The sequence below is a fragment of the Rhincodon typus genome, chromosome 5 (assembly GCF_021869965.1).
Source record: "Rhincodon typus isolate 14 chromosome 5, sRhiTyp1.1, whole genome shotgun sequence".
Taxonomy (NCBI): Eukaryota; Metazoa; Chordata; class Chondrichthyes; order Orectolobiformes; family Rhincodontidae; genus Rhincodon; species Rhincodon typus.
This window is the reverse complement of record NC_063336.1, coordinates 46,456,780-46,477,163: the sequence shown is the minus strand read 5'-3', so window position 1 is coordinate 46,477,163 and position 20,384 is coordinate 46,456,780. Positions and strand designations below refer to the sequence as shown.

Genomic DNA, 20,384 nt, shown 5'->3' with positions numbered 1-20,384 from the left:
CTTTTCTGATGAAGGGTCTAGGCCCGAAACGTCAGCCTCTCTGCTCCTATGATGCTGCTTGGCCTGCTGTGTTCATCCAGCCCTGCACCTTGTTGTCTCGGATTCTCCAGCATCTGCAGTTCCTACTATCTCTGAGGAATTGTATAACTTTTGATATCCATTAAGACTTTTGAACATGTTTTGAGTAATTCCTCTTTGTTTTCTATATAGCCCTTACTACCCACTTCATTTTCTGAGGAAGATGCATCCATTTTGCTCCAGCAAGTGATGAGGACCATGCAGAAACATTCTGCTTCCAGGACTTTTGGGGACACTATTGTTGTCAGTGAGCAGTTCATTAGCAGCTGTGTGTCTTTGTTTGAGCAGATGATGCAGCACAAGGCTGAAAAGGTAAAGAAATATTTACCAAGATCATATCCAAGCATGAAGCAGTAGAAACAAGGTCTACAGTGCTAAAGATTGATATTGTTGTGCTTCCATTAAAAATAATTGTTGATGAAAACATCAAGCCTAACTTATATTAGCCCTTCTTACGTTTCATATTTGGTGGCAGTCTTTAAGCTACCTTGATCCTTTCCTGAAGTTTCTTCCCTCAACCCACATGTCCCACTTCCACATTCTGCATCTTTAAAAGACTCCTCAAATCTATACTTTTTCACAGTGTTATTCAAGCATTCTAATTCTGTCCTGTTTGATATCTCTTTTACTCTACAAAGCACTTCAGGAAGTTTGCTGCAATAAGTAAATGCAGGTTAAAACTGATTAGTACCAGAGATTACCTGAATTAATACATTCGGGATTATCCTGCCACAGTGGTAACTAATTTATTCTGGACTGGTGACTGTGGGAATTTCACTGACTGCAGTCACAGAATTGTTATAGCATGGAAGGTGCTCATTTGGCCTGTTGTTCACGCCAGGTCTTGAAGGGGCATTTTATCTAGTGCCACTCACCTGTCTTTCCTGTGTAACCCTATATGTTCTTCCTTTTCCATTAACAATCCAACTTTCTCTTAAGTGTTTTGATTTAACCTGTTTCCACCATGTTCTCAAGCAGCATATTCCAAATCCTCATGACTTGCTGTGTGAAAATGTTTTTCTCATGTTGATATCACTTCGTTTGCCAATTGCTTAAATTCTGTTCCCTCTTGTTCTTGATCCTTCCACCAATAGAAACCTTTTCCCCCTCTGTCTAGACACCTCATGATTTTGAATGCCTATATCAAATTTCTTCTCAACTGTCTTTTCAATGAATCCTTCTCCAACCTATGTAAATAATTGTAATTCCTCATCATTAGTGCCATTCTTGGAATCTTTTCACTCTCATGCCTTTCACATTTTTACTCAAATGTGATGTCTAGTACTGGACACTATACTCCAGGAAAGGCCGAAACAATGTTCAATATGATCTTAATCTATCATCTTACTTTTATACTCTGCCCTTAATATCAACTACGCTCTTAAACTGTGCCTGCTCTAGTGACTTTTAAAAACAAAATACACCTAGGTCCCTCTGCTTCTGTATACGTTCAGGGTGGGAATTGTGATTTCAGACCATTGTGGCAAAGATTTGGTTTTGGGACTTTCAGGTGATGTGAGTATCCAGTGGAATTAAACCAGTATTTTTACTACTTTATTGCATTAAATTTATTTATCGTCTATGTTTTTGACTATTGAATTTGTACATTCTTCGTGTAAATCTTCATACAGTCTAGTTTTGTTTTTGTTCTGTTTGCGCAGTATTCACATTTATTCACAGTTTGCCTTTTTTCTAGGAAGTACAGAATAACCATGCCCATGTGTTAACAGAGGAGGACCTAAAGCAGGCTGCTATTATAGCAGAAAGTATGATTTGTGTTAAAAAGGACAAGCGAGAGGACCGGAAGAAGAAGGCATTAGGTGAGTTCATAAATTACAGTTTGCAACTGGGCCCCTGTATGTGTACTTTTACTCAATGTCTTTAGCAGCTTTCAACGTTCAAATTGATTTCAAAACATTCAAAATTTGTTTCTTTTAGATTAAAGCCTACAATTTTGTATTTTTCACAACTGTATTTAAGTACAGATGTTACCTTATGTCCTGCCTTTAATTTTAAAAATCTGGAAACTAAGTAAAAACTAGTTAACCGGTTTTACATCTGTACTTTTTCCAAAGTGAGATGCTACAGCACCAGTGAATGGTGCAGTTTCTCCCTTTAGACTTCCACTGCCATCATAAGGCATTCTTAGTTTCATGTTAGTCAACCCATTAATCCATTTACATTGCTGCAGTGTGATTCTTCTGTCAGAATAATAATGAGGCTCTGCTCACTGCTATTTATATTTGAATGACAGAGCAACTTCAGGTGAGGGTCAGACACACCGCTAAACTCCAATCTACCAGTTGCCAATAGAATTGAACCATTTCCTGATAACTTCACAGGAAAAGCATCTTGCTGTCTGCCTCATCACTCTGAAAGTTACCTGTTATCTGTGCAGTATATAATTCCCTCAAGTTTTATTTGTTATAGATTTGTGTCTTTTCTCTCTATAGTTTAATCCTATCTTTTACTCGCTTTTGCTTTGTGTCTTTCATTTTAGTGTTGAACTCACCCACTCTAATTTGCACTTCTCAGTGGAAATTGTTCCATTTTGTTTTCTTTGCTGTGCTTTCATAAGCTCACACTTTTTAGCAATTTACCATACTAAAAGAATTAAAATTCTGAACATGCTGGCGTCACTTAAATAATGACAGACATCAGCATTATGTCCTGAAAGAGCAAAGTCAGGCCCTTTGTATCTTAAGCCAGATCTCTGAAGAGGTCTACTTCGTAACTGAACCAACGTGACCCTCTGTTATAGGTCACCTATCCATCCCCAGAAACAGGCTTCTAGGTTTTGCCAAATTGAGGAAGTTTTATAATGTGGAGTACAGCTTAGGAAGAATGGGCTGAAACGGTCATTATCATTCAAAGTTATCAATTAATTGAAGTAATGGAGCTGACCAGATCAAAGGATAGTTTGCCATCCTTAATTAGATCCAGCTCCCTAATTTTATTTTCTTTAAATTTGAATTATTTGATTAAATTAAATATGATTTATTTATGAATCTTTACTGCTACATCAGTAATTATGGCAAAGCTACTTCAGCGTTACATGGTTTACATGGCTTCAATTTTTATCTCTGTAAAACATAGCACAAGAAGTTTACGCATGGTACCCCACACATTCTGATGTTCCATTGCTTGGCACTCACAAGCTGCTGCCATTTTGCGATTTCCAACTTGTTTGGCCTCTCCTTGCTCCCTTGGCACCACTTTCCCGTTAGAGTACTGCACGTTGCTGTATACTTTCTACTTAAGATGCACCCTGAGCCATCTTCCATGTTCCTCACTGCTTCTGTCATCCTGAGTGACTCCTCCACTTGGTGATTTCCAATTCTTTGTCTTGCCCCTTTTCCCCTTTTCTTTACTGATCCATTCTCCTTCCATAGAAGCTTCCATACCCATATACATAACCGCCCCTCTAACATCCTGTTTCCCTGTCCTCCATCCCACAGTCTTAGTCACTGATGAGGTTAGCTCTAACAACTTTTTTGTGCCCTTCATCATTCACATCCATCTACAGAGATCTGGGTGTCATGGTGGAACAGTCACTGAAGGTTGGCATGCAAGTGCAGCAGGTGGTGAGGAAAGCTAATGGCATGCTGACCTTCATAGCACGAGGATTTGAGTGTAGGAGTAGGGATGTGTTGCTGCAGGTATACAGGGCCTTGGTGAGGCCACACCTTGAGTATTGTGTGCAGTTTTGGCCTCCTAGTCTTAGGAAGGACATTCTTGCTATTGAGGGTGTCCAGTGAAGGTTAACCAGACTGATTGCCGGAATGGCAGGACTGACATGTGAAGAAAGGTTGGATCAACCGGGCTTGTGCTCACTGGAATTTAGAAGAATTGGGGGGGACCTCAAAGAAGCATATAAAATCCTGATTAACTGGAGAGGCCAGATGCAGGAAGAATGTTCCTGATGTTGGGGAAATCCAGAATTAGGGGTTGTTGTCTAAGAACAAGGGATAAGTCATTCAGAACTGAGATGAGGAAGAATTTCTTTACCCAGAGAGTTGTGAACCTGTGGAATTCTCTACTACAGAAAGCTGTTGGGGCCAGTTTATTAAATATATTCACAAGGGAGCTGGATGTTGCTCTTGCGGCTAAAGGGATCGTGGGATATGAAGAGAAAGTAGGAATGGGATACTGAAATTGCATGATCAGCCATGATCATACTGAATGGTGGTGCAGGCTCAAAGGACTGAACGGCCTACTCCTGCACCTATATTCTATGTTTCTATTCCAGCCCCATTTCTTTACTTGTCACACCTGGAAAAACTAATCCAGGTCACCTACAAGCACAGGTTTAAAGCTCCAAAATTTCGCCATTCATTTGACATCCTGCTTCCATTGGCATCACCATCTGGATGGTAAACTGTTGGATTTCCCTCCCAGATTTTCTCTGCTTCTCTTCTCTCTTTCACACATTCTTTAGGACTCATCATTTGGTGATATTTTTGTTCACTACTCAGAATTTTTCCTTCTTTGGCCCAGCATCCATCTCTTGTGTGCCCTGAGACACTTTCTACAGTACCAATGCAAGTTTTGTTTTAGCAGCTCCAGATGAGTCTATCTTGGGAGTAGATTTAGTATCTGTGTTTTAATGCTCTCCATTAGAAGGTGCTGGAAGTATCCGAGCAGGAGGTGGTGGTAATGCTCGAGAGATCAGGACCAGAAAAACCAAGAAGAAGGGAAAGCGAGATGAAGATAGTGATGAAGAGATGTCAACTACAAGTATGTTCTTAAACAGATTAATTAGTGTTTTCTTTTTTAGTATTTAATCTAACAAAGTAATATGTTCACTTTTGGTTGCTTAGTTGACATTGCTTACTAAGATTGCACAGCTATGATTTATGCTATATCTGTTGAAACTTAAAATCAATGTTGCAGGTTATTAATGCGTAATTGTCAATTTTTTTTGTTGAGTAATGCAAAATTGTACAGTTAGATTCTAAGGTCATAGATTTCCATCAGTGTCAATTATAATGATTTTATGTGATGAGTTATCCTGGATCCTAAACCTGTTTTCCCCACCTTTCTGTTACATGGCTGCCATTGCAACTATTTACTACGTCAGAACATTGGAGTGTAGTGTGGAATGGCTGAATGTTATTTGATATTGTTACAATAAATTTAAATACTGCCATTCATAGTCTAATTGATGCTGCTGAAAATTGCAATCCTGGAAGAATGGGAATAATGACAGGAGCAAGTCATTAAGTCTATCAAATTCACGCTGGTGCTAACGCTACATCTGCACCTATCTACTATAATTCTATTTCCCTGTTCTTCCCTCTAATCTTCTTGGTACTTGCTTTTGAGATAATGTTTGTTTCTCTAAATTAATACTATAGCAAAGCATCACATGTTGTAAAAATCCTGTGCATGAAAGTTGTTGTCTTTTCCCTTCATCCTTCTCATTGTCTTGCTAATCCCCATTGCTGCCCACCTGTAGGTACGTCAGTAACTATTTTAAACATTATTTAATTTGTCTTTTTCAGCTCCTTCCAGTTTTGAAAAGCTTTTATTGCATGGCTCCTTAACCTTTGTTGAAGATTAATTTTATCTTAATAAAATGCTAATATTACTTTGGTGAATTCATGCCATGCTTACCCCCCACTTTACTAAATCTCCATCAATTGAATGGCTGTAAGTGCACATAATCCAGCCTTTGCTAAACCAATACTTTTTTTAAAAATCAGTATGACTTGCTTGCTTTTATATTCAAATGCTGTATATGAAACCTAGAACTCCATTTGTCCTTTAATGACCTTTGCTGACTGCCACATTAAACATATTTTTGATATTGCTTAATCACTCTGGATGTCTACTTTTACAAATTAGTGCTAATATTTAAATGTTATTTTCGCAGTCACTTTCCCACTTCTCAGTGTTGAACTGCATTTGACATCTGTACGCCCATCCCACTGATGTGTTTTTGCCCTCCTGATTCTCTTTTAACTTGGAAATTTTTGTTATCATCAAAAAACTTCAATATTATTTTTGTTGTGCCTTTATCCAATTTCAGTGTATAGAGGGGAATTGTTAGTTGCAGGTAATCCATAAACAAAAGGAGGTAATACTCATGGCATAAGAAGAACTTGAAGGCATTTTAAGGAATCTGGGACATTCAGCTGTTTGTATCCTACTAATCTGAAAACAGCCTTTATCCCTGAGAACTGTATGAAAGGAAGGTGATATTTTAAGTGAACGTGGTGTCTACTTCCACATAATGCTCATTTCTACCAATAAATAGGTTATCATGTAGTGGGCCAGTGTTCTATACATCTAGAAATGAGCTTTTGTTACTTTCAATCTGGCAAATGTTTGTTTGGTTGTGTCTACAGAATATGCTAGATTCAATGCTGTAGTACAGAGAAGAACAATGTACCTATAAATCAAAATTACTGAGCTGAAAATACAACATGTATTTTCCATGTTTTGAAGAAATCAAAACCAAAGAATCGGGGTGTCCTTGATTTTACGAACTTCCAATTTAACGCACATGATCCCATACTGGCATGTAATTTTAAATATCTGACATACAAATGTTTCCTGTACTTACGCATGTCTGTTTTGTTTTGTCAGCATAGTGTTTCGACTTGTGCATAAGTTGACTTCTAAACAAACTCCTGAACAGAACCTGTTTGCAACCCAGTGGCTGCCTGTATTGCTTCCACTTGGCATGATGTTTTAAAATTTTGCTATCTGCTTTTGTTAGGTAAACAGAAACAAAAGGAGATCATTTTCATGGCACAAGAAGAAATTGAAGACATTTTAAGGAATCGTCTTGAAGACTGTCCAGAGGAAATGATATGTGAACTTGCAGAACATTTGATGAGGTAAAGTAATTTGTGCAGCACCTTTCATGACCTTGGAATATCTCAGTGTGCAAACAAGTATTTTTGAAGTGACATTGTAAAATAGGGGCATATGGCAGATCACTCGTGCACAGCAAAACCGAACATACAACAATAAAGTAAATGAGTAATCTTTTTAAAAAAGAAATGATCTTGTATGAATAATACATAACAACCAAAACCCAAAATAGCTCCTTTGCTCTTCACCATAGTGCAGTTAACATTTATAACTTCTTATAACCGCATTTCATGTTAAAAGCATTTGCAATAGAGATGCAAGTGTAAATTGTTGCACTGAACAAGCTGAGGAGTAATAGTTTATGCAATAAAATTGCTAATTGAAGCATGTAACTTTTTTATTATTTTAACTGAATGCAGAATTTGTTTCCAGTTTATTTGGAGAACAATGCTTTTCTTTTCATAATCACACAAGTCTAGATGATTACTGATCGCACATAATTGTAAATTGCTATTTGAAAATATCTGTCTCTTAAAAACTCATGAAGACAGATGATTTTTCTTTCTTTGGAATATGTTAAATTGACACTTCCACTCGTTTGCTAAAATTTGGCACGATGTCAGCTCAGTGGTTTTACACACTAGCTATGTTGTAGATTTTGTTTAATGTTGTTTGAGAAAATTTTTTTGTCACCACTCCGTGATTTAAAGTGAGAATGAAATGTACCAGCTCGTAACTATATGTGTACTTTTAAAAATGGGTGCATCTTTTGTAGAATGGCATTTACCATATGTTTTTTATTTTAATAGACCTTTAAGTAAAAGCTATCAGGAGGTGTTGCATTCAGTGTTCATGTCCACTGCCACCTCTGCAGCAGGAGCCAATAGAAAAAAGACTGTAAAAGAACTGCAGGAGGAGGTATCGAACTTTCATAACAACATAAGATTATTTGAGAAAGGAGCCAAACTCTTTCCAGGTAAATACCCTGCCATATTAATGTGTTAAAATGTGTTTCCAGTCGAGTTCCCCTGCAACACTGGATTTGGTGGTGATTATGTTTCCACTGATGATTTGTGTAATAAGGTAACAGAGTGAATCATTTTAATTGACTGTCCTGGTATTGTGCTGCATCACAAAATTTGAATCGTTGTCCTGTAAATGAGAATTATGATGAAATCTTATCTCAGAGTAAGGGATCGCCCATTTAAGACACAGATGAGAAGTTTCCTCGGGGTAGTGCATCTGTGGAGTTGTTTACTGCAGAAGGCTTTCGAGGCTTTATCATTGTGTAAACTTGAGTTTGAAATAGACAGGCTCTGATTGTTAAGGGAGTGAGGATTATGGGGAAAAGGCAGGAAAATACACTTGAGGGTTATAAGATCAGCCATAATTTCAGTGAATGGCAGACCACATTCAAAGGCCTGAATAGTCTACTTCTGTTCCTACATCTGATATTTTTAGTGCTATTTTCTGTTACAATTCACATGCTGCAGCACATAAACATCCAAATGGCTTCATGGAGAAATGTTAAGTATAGACAGTGTAATGGCACAGTTGGTAAAAATTGAAAGTATTTGGACATAGTCTTACCAGATCATAGGGCTGCTCTCTCATTAGAGAGAGAGGTGTTGTTTTAACTGAGAGTCACCACACCTCAGGGGAGGGGCGAGGTTGAGAAGGCGAGACCTTCACGGTAGCTTCAGCTGGTAGGGGAATTGAACCCATGTTGTTGGCAGCAATGTATATAACAAGCCAGCTGTCCAATGTACTGAGCTAGCCAACCTGGTTAAAGTATTTGGACTATTTGTGTCAAGGATATCATAGATTCATTAATTTGACTATACTGGCGATTACAGATCTCAGGTAAATCTGGACTGGGAGCAGTGTAATTGTCTTCAACAATTATGGGATAAGGGGAAGTAAAATTGTTTGGGAATTTGGTCCTGCTTGCTATTCATTAGGTCTTGTTAGTAACATGACTAGAACTAATGGAGATAGTTGAGAGTTCTGAAGTTAATGTTGTTAATATGTACTTTCAAAAGACATTTGATTATGTGCCATATAATAGACTTGGATTCATAGACAATATGGTGCTAAATGAGCCCTTTTGGCCATCAGGTCCATGCTGATTTTTGTGTAGAACAACCCAATCCGTTCCACTTGCCAGTTCTGTAGCTCTCGCCCTAGAAGTTTATTTCCTTCAAGTGCCCATTTAATCCTCTTTTAAAATAATTAACTGTTTCCGTTTCCTGAATTGTGAGCCATCTCTAGATTTTTCATACAACTCCTAAGTAACAGAACTGCTGCTCCTTCCTTTCCTTGCTGTGTGTCCTTTCTAAATGCCACGTACCTTTCAATATTTGGGTCCCAAGTGGTAATCCTACAGCCGTGTCCCTATGATGACTATCAGATTGTATCTGTTTATTTTATTTCTGTGCACTATCAGTTCATCTGTTTTGTTCTGGATGTGTACTTAGTTTTGTCTTTTTATTTTATTTTATTTATTGCTGTTCCAATCATGGGCTGTTCCTCTCCAACGTTTGCTGATGATGGGCTAACTAGTCTGTCAGTAGCAAATGCAAGAGATGGCCAGCCCCTGCAGGAGCGACTGCTAAGAGATTTTAGTATTTCTAGTCACTGGAACAACCTTTTTCTAATTGGTTGTCCCATTGAATTTTCCTAGGTGCTTTAGGAATTTGCTCTGTGCCCCCATGTATTTTGACTTAAGTGTGTGTCAGTGCATTGCCATCTAGTTTAAAGCAGGCAAAAGCTAAACTTTTTGTTAAATGTTGAAACATTTCAGGAGTTGAAGTACTTTAGCAGCAAACTTTGTGCTTTACCTTCCTAATCATGGCTTCAGTCTGCTGTTTGCTTTCTTGCCTCCAAGTAATGCTTGGTGTGAGTGCTGGATTCGTCTCTGGTCTAACTTGAAATTTGCATTTCAGGATTAGGTGGATAGGTAGATAGCAGAAGTCATCCAGACAGTGGGTTCTTGATCCCAATATGAATATCCAACCTGTTATCTGTGTTTCCACAGATTCTGAGCCTCCTAAGTATTTTCATAAATTTCTGTCTTATTTAATTTTACTAGTATGCAGTGAAAATTGTCATATTTATGTGACGGTTGCATTTATTGATCAGCTTATGTGTATACTTGATATTTCCATATTTGTAAACCTGATCATCAACCTTTTTACAGTGTACCTTTACTTTTAAATTACTGTAGTTACCAGTGCACTGTGCATTCAGGAAGTACACAGGCTACTGTGATGTGTTGAGAATTTGGCAATGAATCAACATATGCTTGACAACCACATTCGCCCAGTAATGTTCCCTTTGTTAGTTTGTCTCACAAGCAGTAATGTTCTTGGATGTTTTAGATGACACACACGTTCAACTAGGAAAGCATTTATTGAAGACAATATGCACCGATATTTCAAATCTTCTTTTCAACTTCTTGGCTGGGGACTTGATGATGGCAGTGGAAACATACACTACAATAACCGCTGAGGTATGGAGAGCTGAGTTACTGTGTGTAAAATACTATTGTTCTTGCTTCTTCCACTTGGCTAGGTTAAAGTTTACATTTTCCCATATGTCAGATGTTGGTCGTCGTCATCATTTATGGAGGTTGGTCCATTATTATGGTAATTTTAAGTGTAGCTTTCAAAAAACTTTCAATCTGCAATTTAGGCCCTGTTTTTTCAAAACTTGTCAAATGCATGAAGATTGTTTTGTACGTTTCGGTTGGGCTAAAGCACAAAGATTAATTTGTTGAACAACACAGGCTTTGCACTTTAAATACTATAGGGCACAAAAAGACTTCTCTACTCTCCAGAATTTTTTTGTTTTTGGTTGGCATTTGTTGCAAGTTTTGCCTCACTTTTGCAAAGCTTGGTGTCACTGTTTATAAATTGGGTGCTGTCCTTTTAGAACAGAAACAAAGACATGTTTTTTTCAGTAAGGGTTTTGCACCTTTGGATATCATGGCCCTAGAAGGCTGTGGATGCGAAGTCAATAAATATTTTTTTAAGCAGAGGGAGATAATTCTTGTTAGGAAATCAAAGGTGATCGAGTGTAAATGGAATGCGGAATTCACAGCACGGACATATCAGTCACAATCTTATTGACTGGGGGAGCACACTCAAAGGCTGAATGGTCTACTGCTCCTGTTTTGCAGTGATTATGTAAAAGTAGAGCTTTGGCAAGTGAAACATCACATGATGTATCAGTTTGTAGTTGTATTTCATATAAATGCACGTTTCTGATAAAATTGTGAGAATTCTGAATGTTTTTTTTTAATGTTCAGCTCAGATTGAAAATCTTGGCAAAACTGCCTGAGGAAACCAGAGGTCCTCTCTCAAAGCTCCATAACGCACTGAGTGGCAAAGTAAGTTTTTTTTGACTCTTCAGTTCTTTTTTTCAATAAAGTAAAATTAGCCTTGGTTAACATTGGGCTGAGTTGTACAATCATTTCTCCATGTAGTGTACCTGTCAATTTAACCAGTAGAGTTAGAAGTACTTTATGATTTCAACAAGAAAAAGAGTGTAAAACAGCCAAGGTGCAACCCCTGCCTTGCCACATTGTCGCAAACCATAACCATCGTGTACACAATGTTTTGCTCAGCTGGAAAGAGGATCTTGAGGCCTGGTCTCTTCCCGTTGTTGCCTGGTACTATTTGTAAGCAAGAAGAGAGACTAACAGACATGCTTTGAGAATGTGCATATGGAGTACACAGTGGTACTAGTTTGTGCTAGTCGGCAGAGGTTTGAGGTGGCGAAGGCAATAAAAGCGAGGAGAGTAACTGATATAAAGTTCAGAATTAAATGCAAAAGTAGTAATGTGAGGTGTACAATGGTGACTACAGAAGATTGAAGATTATAGGAGGTGGGAAGGTTTGTGAATGATAAAGCAGAAAGTGATGAGAGTAGCAACCCTGTTCAGATTGTGAAAGCTTTTTGGAATTGTCCGGTATGTTATTACCTGATGCTGACTGCTGCTGAACACCTCCCTTGACACCTTTTCTACTGCCTGGTAGGGAGAGAACATTCCTACTTGAAGTCTTCTACCAGCGTCTTCAAAGTAGTACCCTCGAGCTAGGATACTTGTATCATTTTATTTTCCTGCTCTGGTGAGAAACTTTCAGTACGAATCATCTGCAGCATAATTGTAGCTCCTTTTAAAAAGTGTTAACTGCCTTTGAATCATGTTAAGGACATCTGATGTAGAAGAGCTTCCAATCGATTACACAACTAATGGTCGCCAATTAGGCTGTCTGCCTAATTGAAATGGAACTTCTGACCAATTTCAGTTCCTTACTGTGGCTATCTGCCTAGCAGCTATTCCTGATCTGAAACTAAGATTAATTTCTACTCCATAAGCCATTTAGCATAACTTATTAACTATGTTGGAGTTTAACTTGGCTGTCTTCAGAATTTTTACTAGTAATTACTTTTGGGAGGGGAATGACCCCTATATCAAGGAGGATTTTTTGAGGTTGATGCTGACTTAGACTAACTCCAGCACTCTGTGTGCAGGTGTCTTTTACTGGGGGCCAACAAAATGTTTTTTGGACTGACCCAGGGCAGACTACAAAGTTACTCAAGCATGGCAAAACTGTCCTTTGGTAATCGATCAAGTGAACAGCAAATGCAGCCACTTTTAAGATTGTGCAAATGGAAACTTGAGAAAGCCATTTGATTCAGTCTAGCAATCTTCACCTGCTCCCGCACACGGTGAAGCATAAAAAATCCATAAGCAATAGACAACTATCAAAGGGAATAGTAAGTTGGGCACTACATTTAAAACAACATGAAACTTTCTACAGAAAATTTTATTATTAAGTGAATAAGGCTGTTTGGTTGAATGACTGCTTTTCTTTGATTTCTGTCAAGAATATAGAAGAATTCCTTACCATATTGGATGGTGTGGCAGAAGTCTGTGGAATTATGCTCAAAAAGGGAGATAAAAAGAAAGAAAGGTAAAACTCAGTAAGAATGAGAAAGTATAGATTAGGAAGTGTAATCTTAACTATTGGAGTTAATATTATTGTGGTTTGGACAGTTTCACATGTGTAATTGCTTGTTCTGATGAAAGGTTGTCCTGACACATTAACCCTGATCATCTTTCCACAGATGCTGCATTTCTGCATTTTCTGTTCTTCTGAGTTTCATCCTAAGCACTGGAATATTATGAATATCATTGCTACTTTAAAACAAATGTCTTTAACAGTTTACTTTGGAGGATAATTAATTGTTTTGCAATCTCTCAATATTTTTGCTGTTAATTGTTAATTTAAGAACAAAATATTGCAGATGCTGGAAACCTGAATTGAAATAGAAAACTCTATGAATGCTCAATAGATCTGGCTGCAGGTATTGGAGTTAACATTTCAGGGAGTTGATACTTAGTTATTAATTCTTAATATGTTAATTTTTGGCACCCATAATATTTTCGAAACACTGTATTCCTGTAGGTTTTGCACAACAATACAAAAGCAGTACAGATCTACAGTATTTTGTTCTGGGTTGTTAGCTGGCAAGGGCAACACTTATTTCCTCTCACTAATCACTCTTGAAAATGTTGGTGAGCCATTTTCATGAACCTCTGTAGTCTGTGTGATATAGTTACTCTCCTAATGCTGTTAGGGAGGGAGTTCATGGGTTTTGATCCAGTACCATTGATGGACTGGTAATATATTTCCAATTCACAATGTTAGTCTTATAGCGCAACATGCAGTTGGTGGAATCTATTGCCTTTGCTTTTAAAAGTGATAGAGTTCATGTACTTGGAAGCTGCTTTTGAAAGATCCTTGACAAATTGTTCAATGCATCCTGTAGATGGTGCACGCTGATGTCATGATGTGTCAGTGGTAGAGGGAGTGAATATTTAAGCGGATGGATAGGATTCCAGTCAAGCGACTGACCTGGATGATGTGAGGCTTCCTGAGTATTGTTGAAGCTGTCATAAAACCTATGTCATAAAATGACTTTGTGGGACATTGTTTAACTTTTATCCAAATGGTCTCTTGCTCTAGACAAGTCATTTTCCAGCACAGACAGGCATTACTTGAACAAGTCAAGGCCACTGAGGAGCCGGCACTAGTTTTGCATCTGACATCAGTCCTGCTCTTTCAGCTGTCAACACACAACATGCTTCATGCACCTGGCAGATGTGTGCCACAGATTATCACATTCCTCATGACCAAGATTCCAGAGGTAACTTGTCACCTTAAACATAGCCACTCCGTGATAAAAGAAGCCAATTACTGTTTCGCGTATAAAAATTTAGATCATGTACCAGTTTTTAAATACGGATTCAAATCAAGTATAATCTATGGATACAGTGTTAATGTTCCGTATGATTCTGAAAAGTATAAACAAATGGAGTTTTTTTTTAATCCCTCAGTTTGTAATATGTTTTTTAAGACTAGGAATGCAGAGTGTTGAGCTAGTGTGATCGTGAAGCAGTTTCTAGGACACAGTTATCCTCTGTTTGCTACAATGGAATTTCTTAAGCTGCCTGGCTCAAAATGTCAGGGTGGATGAATATTTTCAGAACTGCTTGATAATCTTAAAGGATTAGTGAGAATGTGTGTAGAAATAAATAAATGATGTAAGTTGTACAGGACTAGTCCAATGAGCATGCTTAATGGCTTTTCTCATTCCATACCACACTTCCTTAAAATTGAGGAATCAATGTTGAAGCAGCATCAATGACCAAGTCTCAAATACAGCATATTTAAGTCACTTCACCCTACCTTCACTTAACCTATTGAGCTATCTTCTTGCTGTTCCCAGTGGGAGATTCCTGTACCATTAAATGGCCATTGTAAATTCATGTCCGGTACAAAATGAATAGAGTTGACATAATTGATCTTTGATCATGAAAATCCATCATGTCTCTTTTGAAATTCTTTTTATGGATCATGGAAGAGTATAGTATCAAGACAGTAACTTGAATTCTGGCCTTGACTGCTTGCGTTGTTGATTCTGTCTTTGTAATATCCTTGGATCATGTGCCATTGTAAACAGGGGCATGAAACACGTGTTTTAATTGAACCAACGTCAAGGATGTGTAAACGTGCTTTTTTTCTGATCACTATTTCCCAGACATGACTATTTAACTAAAATACCATTTAAAGCTTTATGCGTCCTATTTATTTTAATTTGATTTGCTATTGTTATATGTACCTAGCTACAGTGAAAAGCTTTGTTTTGCATGCAGTACAGGCAGATCATACAATACAGAGTGCATTAGGGTAATAGAACAGAGCGCAGAATTCAATGTCATGAAGCGTGAGATCAACATTTAAAATTTGAGAAGTCCATTCAAAAGTCTAATAACAGCAGGGAAGAAACTTCTTTAAATCTGTTGGTACGTGCATTTAAGCTTTTGTATCTTCTGCCCAACGAAAGAGGTAGGAAGAGATTATAACCAGGGTGCAAGGGGTCTTTGATTATGTTGGCTGTCTTCCCAAGGCAGCGAGAAGTATAGATGGAGTCAATTGAAAAGTTACCTATTCTCCACATTATTGTGTTGCATAATTTTTTAATGCAAAAATGTTGTATTGAAACTCATGGAAGTATTAATCATATCTTTGGATGTCTCAATGCTTTAGTTGAAAAAGTAACTATAATGGAAAAGTTATTAAAAAATAACCTGGGTATTATTCTTTTCCACAGGATCAGTACAAGCTCCTCCTGAAGTACCAAGGCCTAGTAGTGAAACAACTTGTAGGTCAGCAGAAAAAAGGAGGCCAGGCAGATGATGACCCTGGTGAATGCAACAGCATTGAGAAGGAGAGTGAATATGATGTAGAGACTGTTCGAAAGGAGCTGCAAGAATTAACACCATTCGTCAAAGATCTTGTTCTGAAATCCAGAAAAACCTCCCTGACTGAAGAGTGAAGTAATTTGAAATGGAATTTTGTGGAATGATCCACACTTAAGCAACATTTGCATTAAACAGTTATAGTTACACATTTAAAGATTTCACCTGTATCAGAAACATGGGATAAGCTGCGGAGCTGGATTAGATTTAATTGATTACCTTTGTAACGCAAAAGGTATTGATTAATTTTATTAAAATGATTGCATCTACCAGTCTCTCTCTTTTCACATTATAACAAATGACATTTAACTGTACAGAGAGCTTTATTTTTCCTTTATTAAAGGGCACTTTTGAAGTAGGGGGACAAGTAAAATTTCAACGTGAAGTGCTAACCTGTTTGGAATGCCATTCATACTTGGTTTATCCCCAAGGAAACATTTTCAATTGGAAGGTGAAAGAATCATCAACATTTGACTGTATGATCTGAAGTGTCCACCTTCTTCGTGAAGACCAGCGTCATCCCACTGCCAAAGAAAACTCATGCAACGTGCCTCAATGATGACTGCTTGGTGGTTCTGACTTCCACGATTATGTTGTGCTTTGGGAGGTTAGTCATGGGTCGCATCAACTTCAACTTGCTAAATTGCCTTGGTCCTTGCAAGTCACCGACCTGTGCAGCAGGTCCATGGCCCTACGCTGATCCCTGGGACATCTGGACAACAAGGATACTTGTATTAGGCTCCTACTTATTGACTGCAGCTCCGCCTTCAACACCATAATTCCAAACAAGCTCATCTCTGGCTCCCCCTCTCTAACTGGATCCCTGACTTGATCCATAGATTGCAATCTGTAAGAATAGGCAATAGCACCACCTGCACTGGTGCCCTATAAGGCTGTGCACTCAGCCCCTTACTGTACTCCTTATGCAATCATGACTGTGCGGCCAAATTCAGCTCTAACTCCATTTACAAGTTCGACGACACCACTGTAGGGCAGGGCTCAAACAACAATGGGACAGAATACAGGAAAGAGATTGTTTATACCATGCCTCTAGGCACTCAATCTCTCTATCAACATCAGCAAAGTGAAGGAGCTGGTCATTGATTTCAGGAAGCAGGGTGGACAGTATGCCCCTGTGTGCAACAAGGGTGTTGTGGCGGAGATGGTCAAGTGTGTTCAGTTCCTGGGAGTGATGAGCACCAACAATCCATCCTGGTCCACCAACATCAATGCGATGGTCAAGAAAACACAGGAGGCTAAGGAAATTCGGTGTGTCCACAAAGTCTCTTACCAGTTTTCACAGAATGCTTTTTATGATGCATCTATCTGGATGCATCACAGTGTGTTATGGCAACTGCTCTTCCCAAGACCGCAAGAACTGCAGAGGGTTGTGAACACAGCCTGGTCCGTCAAGCAAACCATCTTCCATCCATTTGACTCCATCTGTACTTCCTGCTGCCTCGGGAAGGCAACCAACATCAAAGATCCTCCCACCCCAGTTATACTGTCTTCCACCATCTTCCATCAGGAAGAAGATATAAAAATTTCAATGCATGTACAAATAGATTCAAGAACAGCTTCTTCCCTGCTGTTTTCAGACTTTTGGACGGATGTCTCAAATGTTCATGTTGATGTTGATCTCTGTCTCTCTCTCTCTCTGTCTCTCTCTCTCCACCTTCTCTGCAGCTGTAACTGTATTCTTCCCTCTGGTACAGTCTGCCTGCATAACATGCAAAACAACACTTTTCACTGTATCTCGGTACATGCAACAATAAATCCTGTAGTCTTTGCATAGTATTCAAACCTCCTGTATCGTAGGTCGAAGAGTGAGAAGACCTGCTGGGAGCCAATAATATAAAGTTCAACCACGATACATGCGTATAAACTACATAACACAAGATCTGCTATTTGCATTATTCGCTCATTTTCAGGGTGCAATTCTATGCTGAAAAAATGCTGTCAGCTCCATCTGCAAACTGTTACCATGAATTGTTGGTTCAAATAGAGTAGATACAAATTATTGTTTGAGACGAAGGTTTGGAACTAATCTGGATAAGTAGATATTGAGGAGTTTTAAGAAGTGTTATGACAATTATACAGCAGTTTTTAAATCACTTACTTTTAAAACACCATTTTCATTTCCTGAGCATTATAGTACCACTCTGATACAATACACACGGTTGGTTTCTGAAAATAGCCAATGATTGACTGAAATATTGAATGCAATTTCATACAGGAAAGCCATAAGTGTCCATTACTACAATAATAATAAGTATTTTTTAAATAAAAATTGATTTAAAAAGCAAGTTACAATGTATTTACAATGACTTAATTTAAAATTGTATCATGATAAAATTATAGTGTACAACATAAATGTTTGCATTTGTCCTTGCGTATCCTTGTGCCAGTTTATAATTAAATTCTAGAAAGTTGGATAATCCCCTGGAAGAGAACAGTTTTTATTCAGTACCACTCTATTTATTTGTCAAAAATGCTGAACAGCAATTCAGGTCCAAATGTGTCTCCATCCCTGTATGTTTTGTTAATACTCTTCATTGGGGAAACTCATCAAATCCACTCTTTACTTGGAAATAATTAAGATCTTGAATCAAAGAATTCATGTCTGCACTGGATCTGAGTATTTAAACTTAGGGAAAGGCAGTAGACTGGCGCTGTTATTCTGGATGTTGGAGGTTATATTGAAAGAGAAACAATGCCCTATTGAATGCCTTAATTGAATCGACTACTTTCAGGCAGTGCAGTGCATTCCAACCCCTGACTACTTGCTGTTTTAAGCCTTTTTTTTTCATATCACTCTCTTTTGCAAAACAGTCTGATTGTCCCTCTGGGGCAAGATCCATTTACAAATGAGAAAAATTCCATATCCACTGTCTAGACCCCCCACATGATTTTTGCAAACATTTATCAATTTTTTTTTTGGTCTTCCCTCTGGAAAACAGTTGCAACTTCTCCAGTCCTTCCTCATAACTAAAGTGTCTCATTTCTGGAACTATTCTTGTAAACTCTTACTCTCACTCTCCAATGCATTCACATCCTTCTTGTAATGTAGGCCCAGAACTGTACACAATACTCCAGCCAAGTTCTAAACAGTTACGTACAAGTTCACAGTAATCTCCCTGCTCTTGTACTCTGTCCCTATTAATGAAGCCTAGAATACCATATGCTTTATTAATAGCTCTCTGGACCTGTCCTGCCACCTTTAATAACATCCATGTATAGTCCCAAATTTCCTTGTTCCTGCACATGCTTTAGCGTAGTACCTTTTGTTTCATACTGTTTTTTCATGTTTTTTGTACCAAAGTGTGTCATCTTATTCCCCACGTTGAACTTAATGTGATACCTATGCTGCTACTACAACAAAGTGTTCAATGTCCCTTTTTACAGTGGTCCCAAGGTCGAGTGTTGTCCACAAACTTTGAAATTACCCAAAAATCTAGAGTGGATATCAGACTGTACAAGGGTTCCAAAACTGACCCTCCAGTACTCTATTATAAACTTATTTCCAGCCAGAAAAATACCCATTGACTACTTGCTGTTGCTTAGCCTTCAGCTAATTTTTATCCACTTTGCTGCTGTCTGTTCTGTGATCTATAGCTTTGCCAAGTCTTTTCTGTTGACACTGTTATCAAATACCTTTAGTTAGCCCATGCATACTACATCAACCACCTTCTTGTATCAGTCCCTCTGTTAGATCATCAAGAAACCTCAAATTAGACAAGATTTTACCTCAACAAAACCATGATGACTCTTCTGAATCAATCCATGATTTTCTATGTGACTATTCTACCCTAATTCATTGTTTCTAGAAGTTATCCCACCAGAAAGGTAAACTGACTGGTCTGTAATTGCTGGGCCTATCTTTACATCAATTTAGAACAATGGTATAATGTTCACCAATCCTTTGGCATGCACTCCTGAATCTAGGAGGTTTGGAAGATAATTGCTAGTGTGTCCATAATTTCTACACTCGCTTCCTTAAATATGTTTGGTTGCATTTTATCTGGTTCCAGTGAGTTATTTGTATTTAAGTGCCAACAGCTTATCTAGTACCTCTTAATCAATTTTAAATGTTCTAATGAATCAGTTTCCTCCTCTATCACCATGACCTGAGCAGCATCGAACTGATATGTAAAGATAGGTGCAAAACATTCATTAAATGCCTCAGCCATGTCTTTTGGCAACCAAAAAGGAATTTGCACCAATCAGCCCTATTCAGTTTACAACTCTTTTACTACTACTGTCTATGTGCTTATAGAAATTACTGAGATATCCTTTTATGGTAGGTGCCAGTCTTTTTTCACAATCCCTCTTTGCTTCTCGAATTTATTTTTTCACTTCCCTTCTGTATTCAGCTTAGTTCTCAATTGTATTTACTACCTGACACCTACCATGGCCACGCATTTTCATGACCTTCATTTCTTGTTCCTTTGTTGTCCGAGGAGCTCTGATTTGTTTTCCCTACCCTTCCTTTTTGAATGAATATATCTTCTCTAAGGTTCTTGTGAAGATTTGTAGCTTGGGTGTGGGTGAGGTTGACTTACTTGCCGAGCTGACTGGTTACAGTTCAGACATTTTGTCGCCATTCTAGGTAACATCATCAGTGTGGCTTTCGATGAAGCTATGTAGTTCT

General features: G+C 38.2%; 1 protein-coding gene across 1 annotated transcript in view; it reads left to right on the top strand.

The window, feature by feature from the left end:
• The window catches only part of ufl1 (UFM1-specific ligase 1), a 40,142-nt gene extending 24,140 nt beyond the window's left edge, over positions 1 to 16,002 (top strand). Inside the window, exons 6-15 of the mRNA XM_048596753.1 lie at positions 211 to 390; positions 1,775 to 1,898; positions 4,699 to 4,815; positions 6,803 to 6,923; positions 7,710 to 7,876; positions 10,281 to 10,411; positions 11,210 to 11,290; positions 12,796 to 12,881; positions 13,938 to 14,118; positions 15,586 to 16,002. Of these exons, the coding sequence (XP_048452710.1) occupies positions 211 to 390; positions 1,775 to 1,898; positions 4,699 to 4,815; positions 6,803 to 6,923; positions 7,710 to 7,876; positions 10,281 to 10,411; positions 11,210 to 11,290; positions 12,796 to 12,881; positions 13,938 to 14,118; positions 15,586 to 15,810 (1,413 nt within the window). The 3' untranslated portion in view covers positions 15,811 to 16,002. The remainder of the gene's footprint in view (positions 1 to 210; positions 391 to 1,774; positions 1,899 to 4,698; positions 4,816 to 6,802; positions 6,924 to 7,709; positions 7,877 to 10,280; positions 10,412 to 11,209; positions 11,291 to 12,795; positions 12,882 to 13,937; positions 14,119 to 15,585) is intronic.
• The last annotated feature ends 4,382 nt before the right edge of the window (positions 16,003 to 20,384 follow it).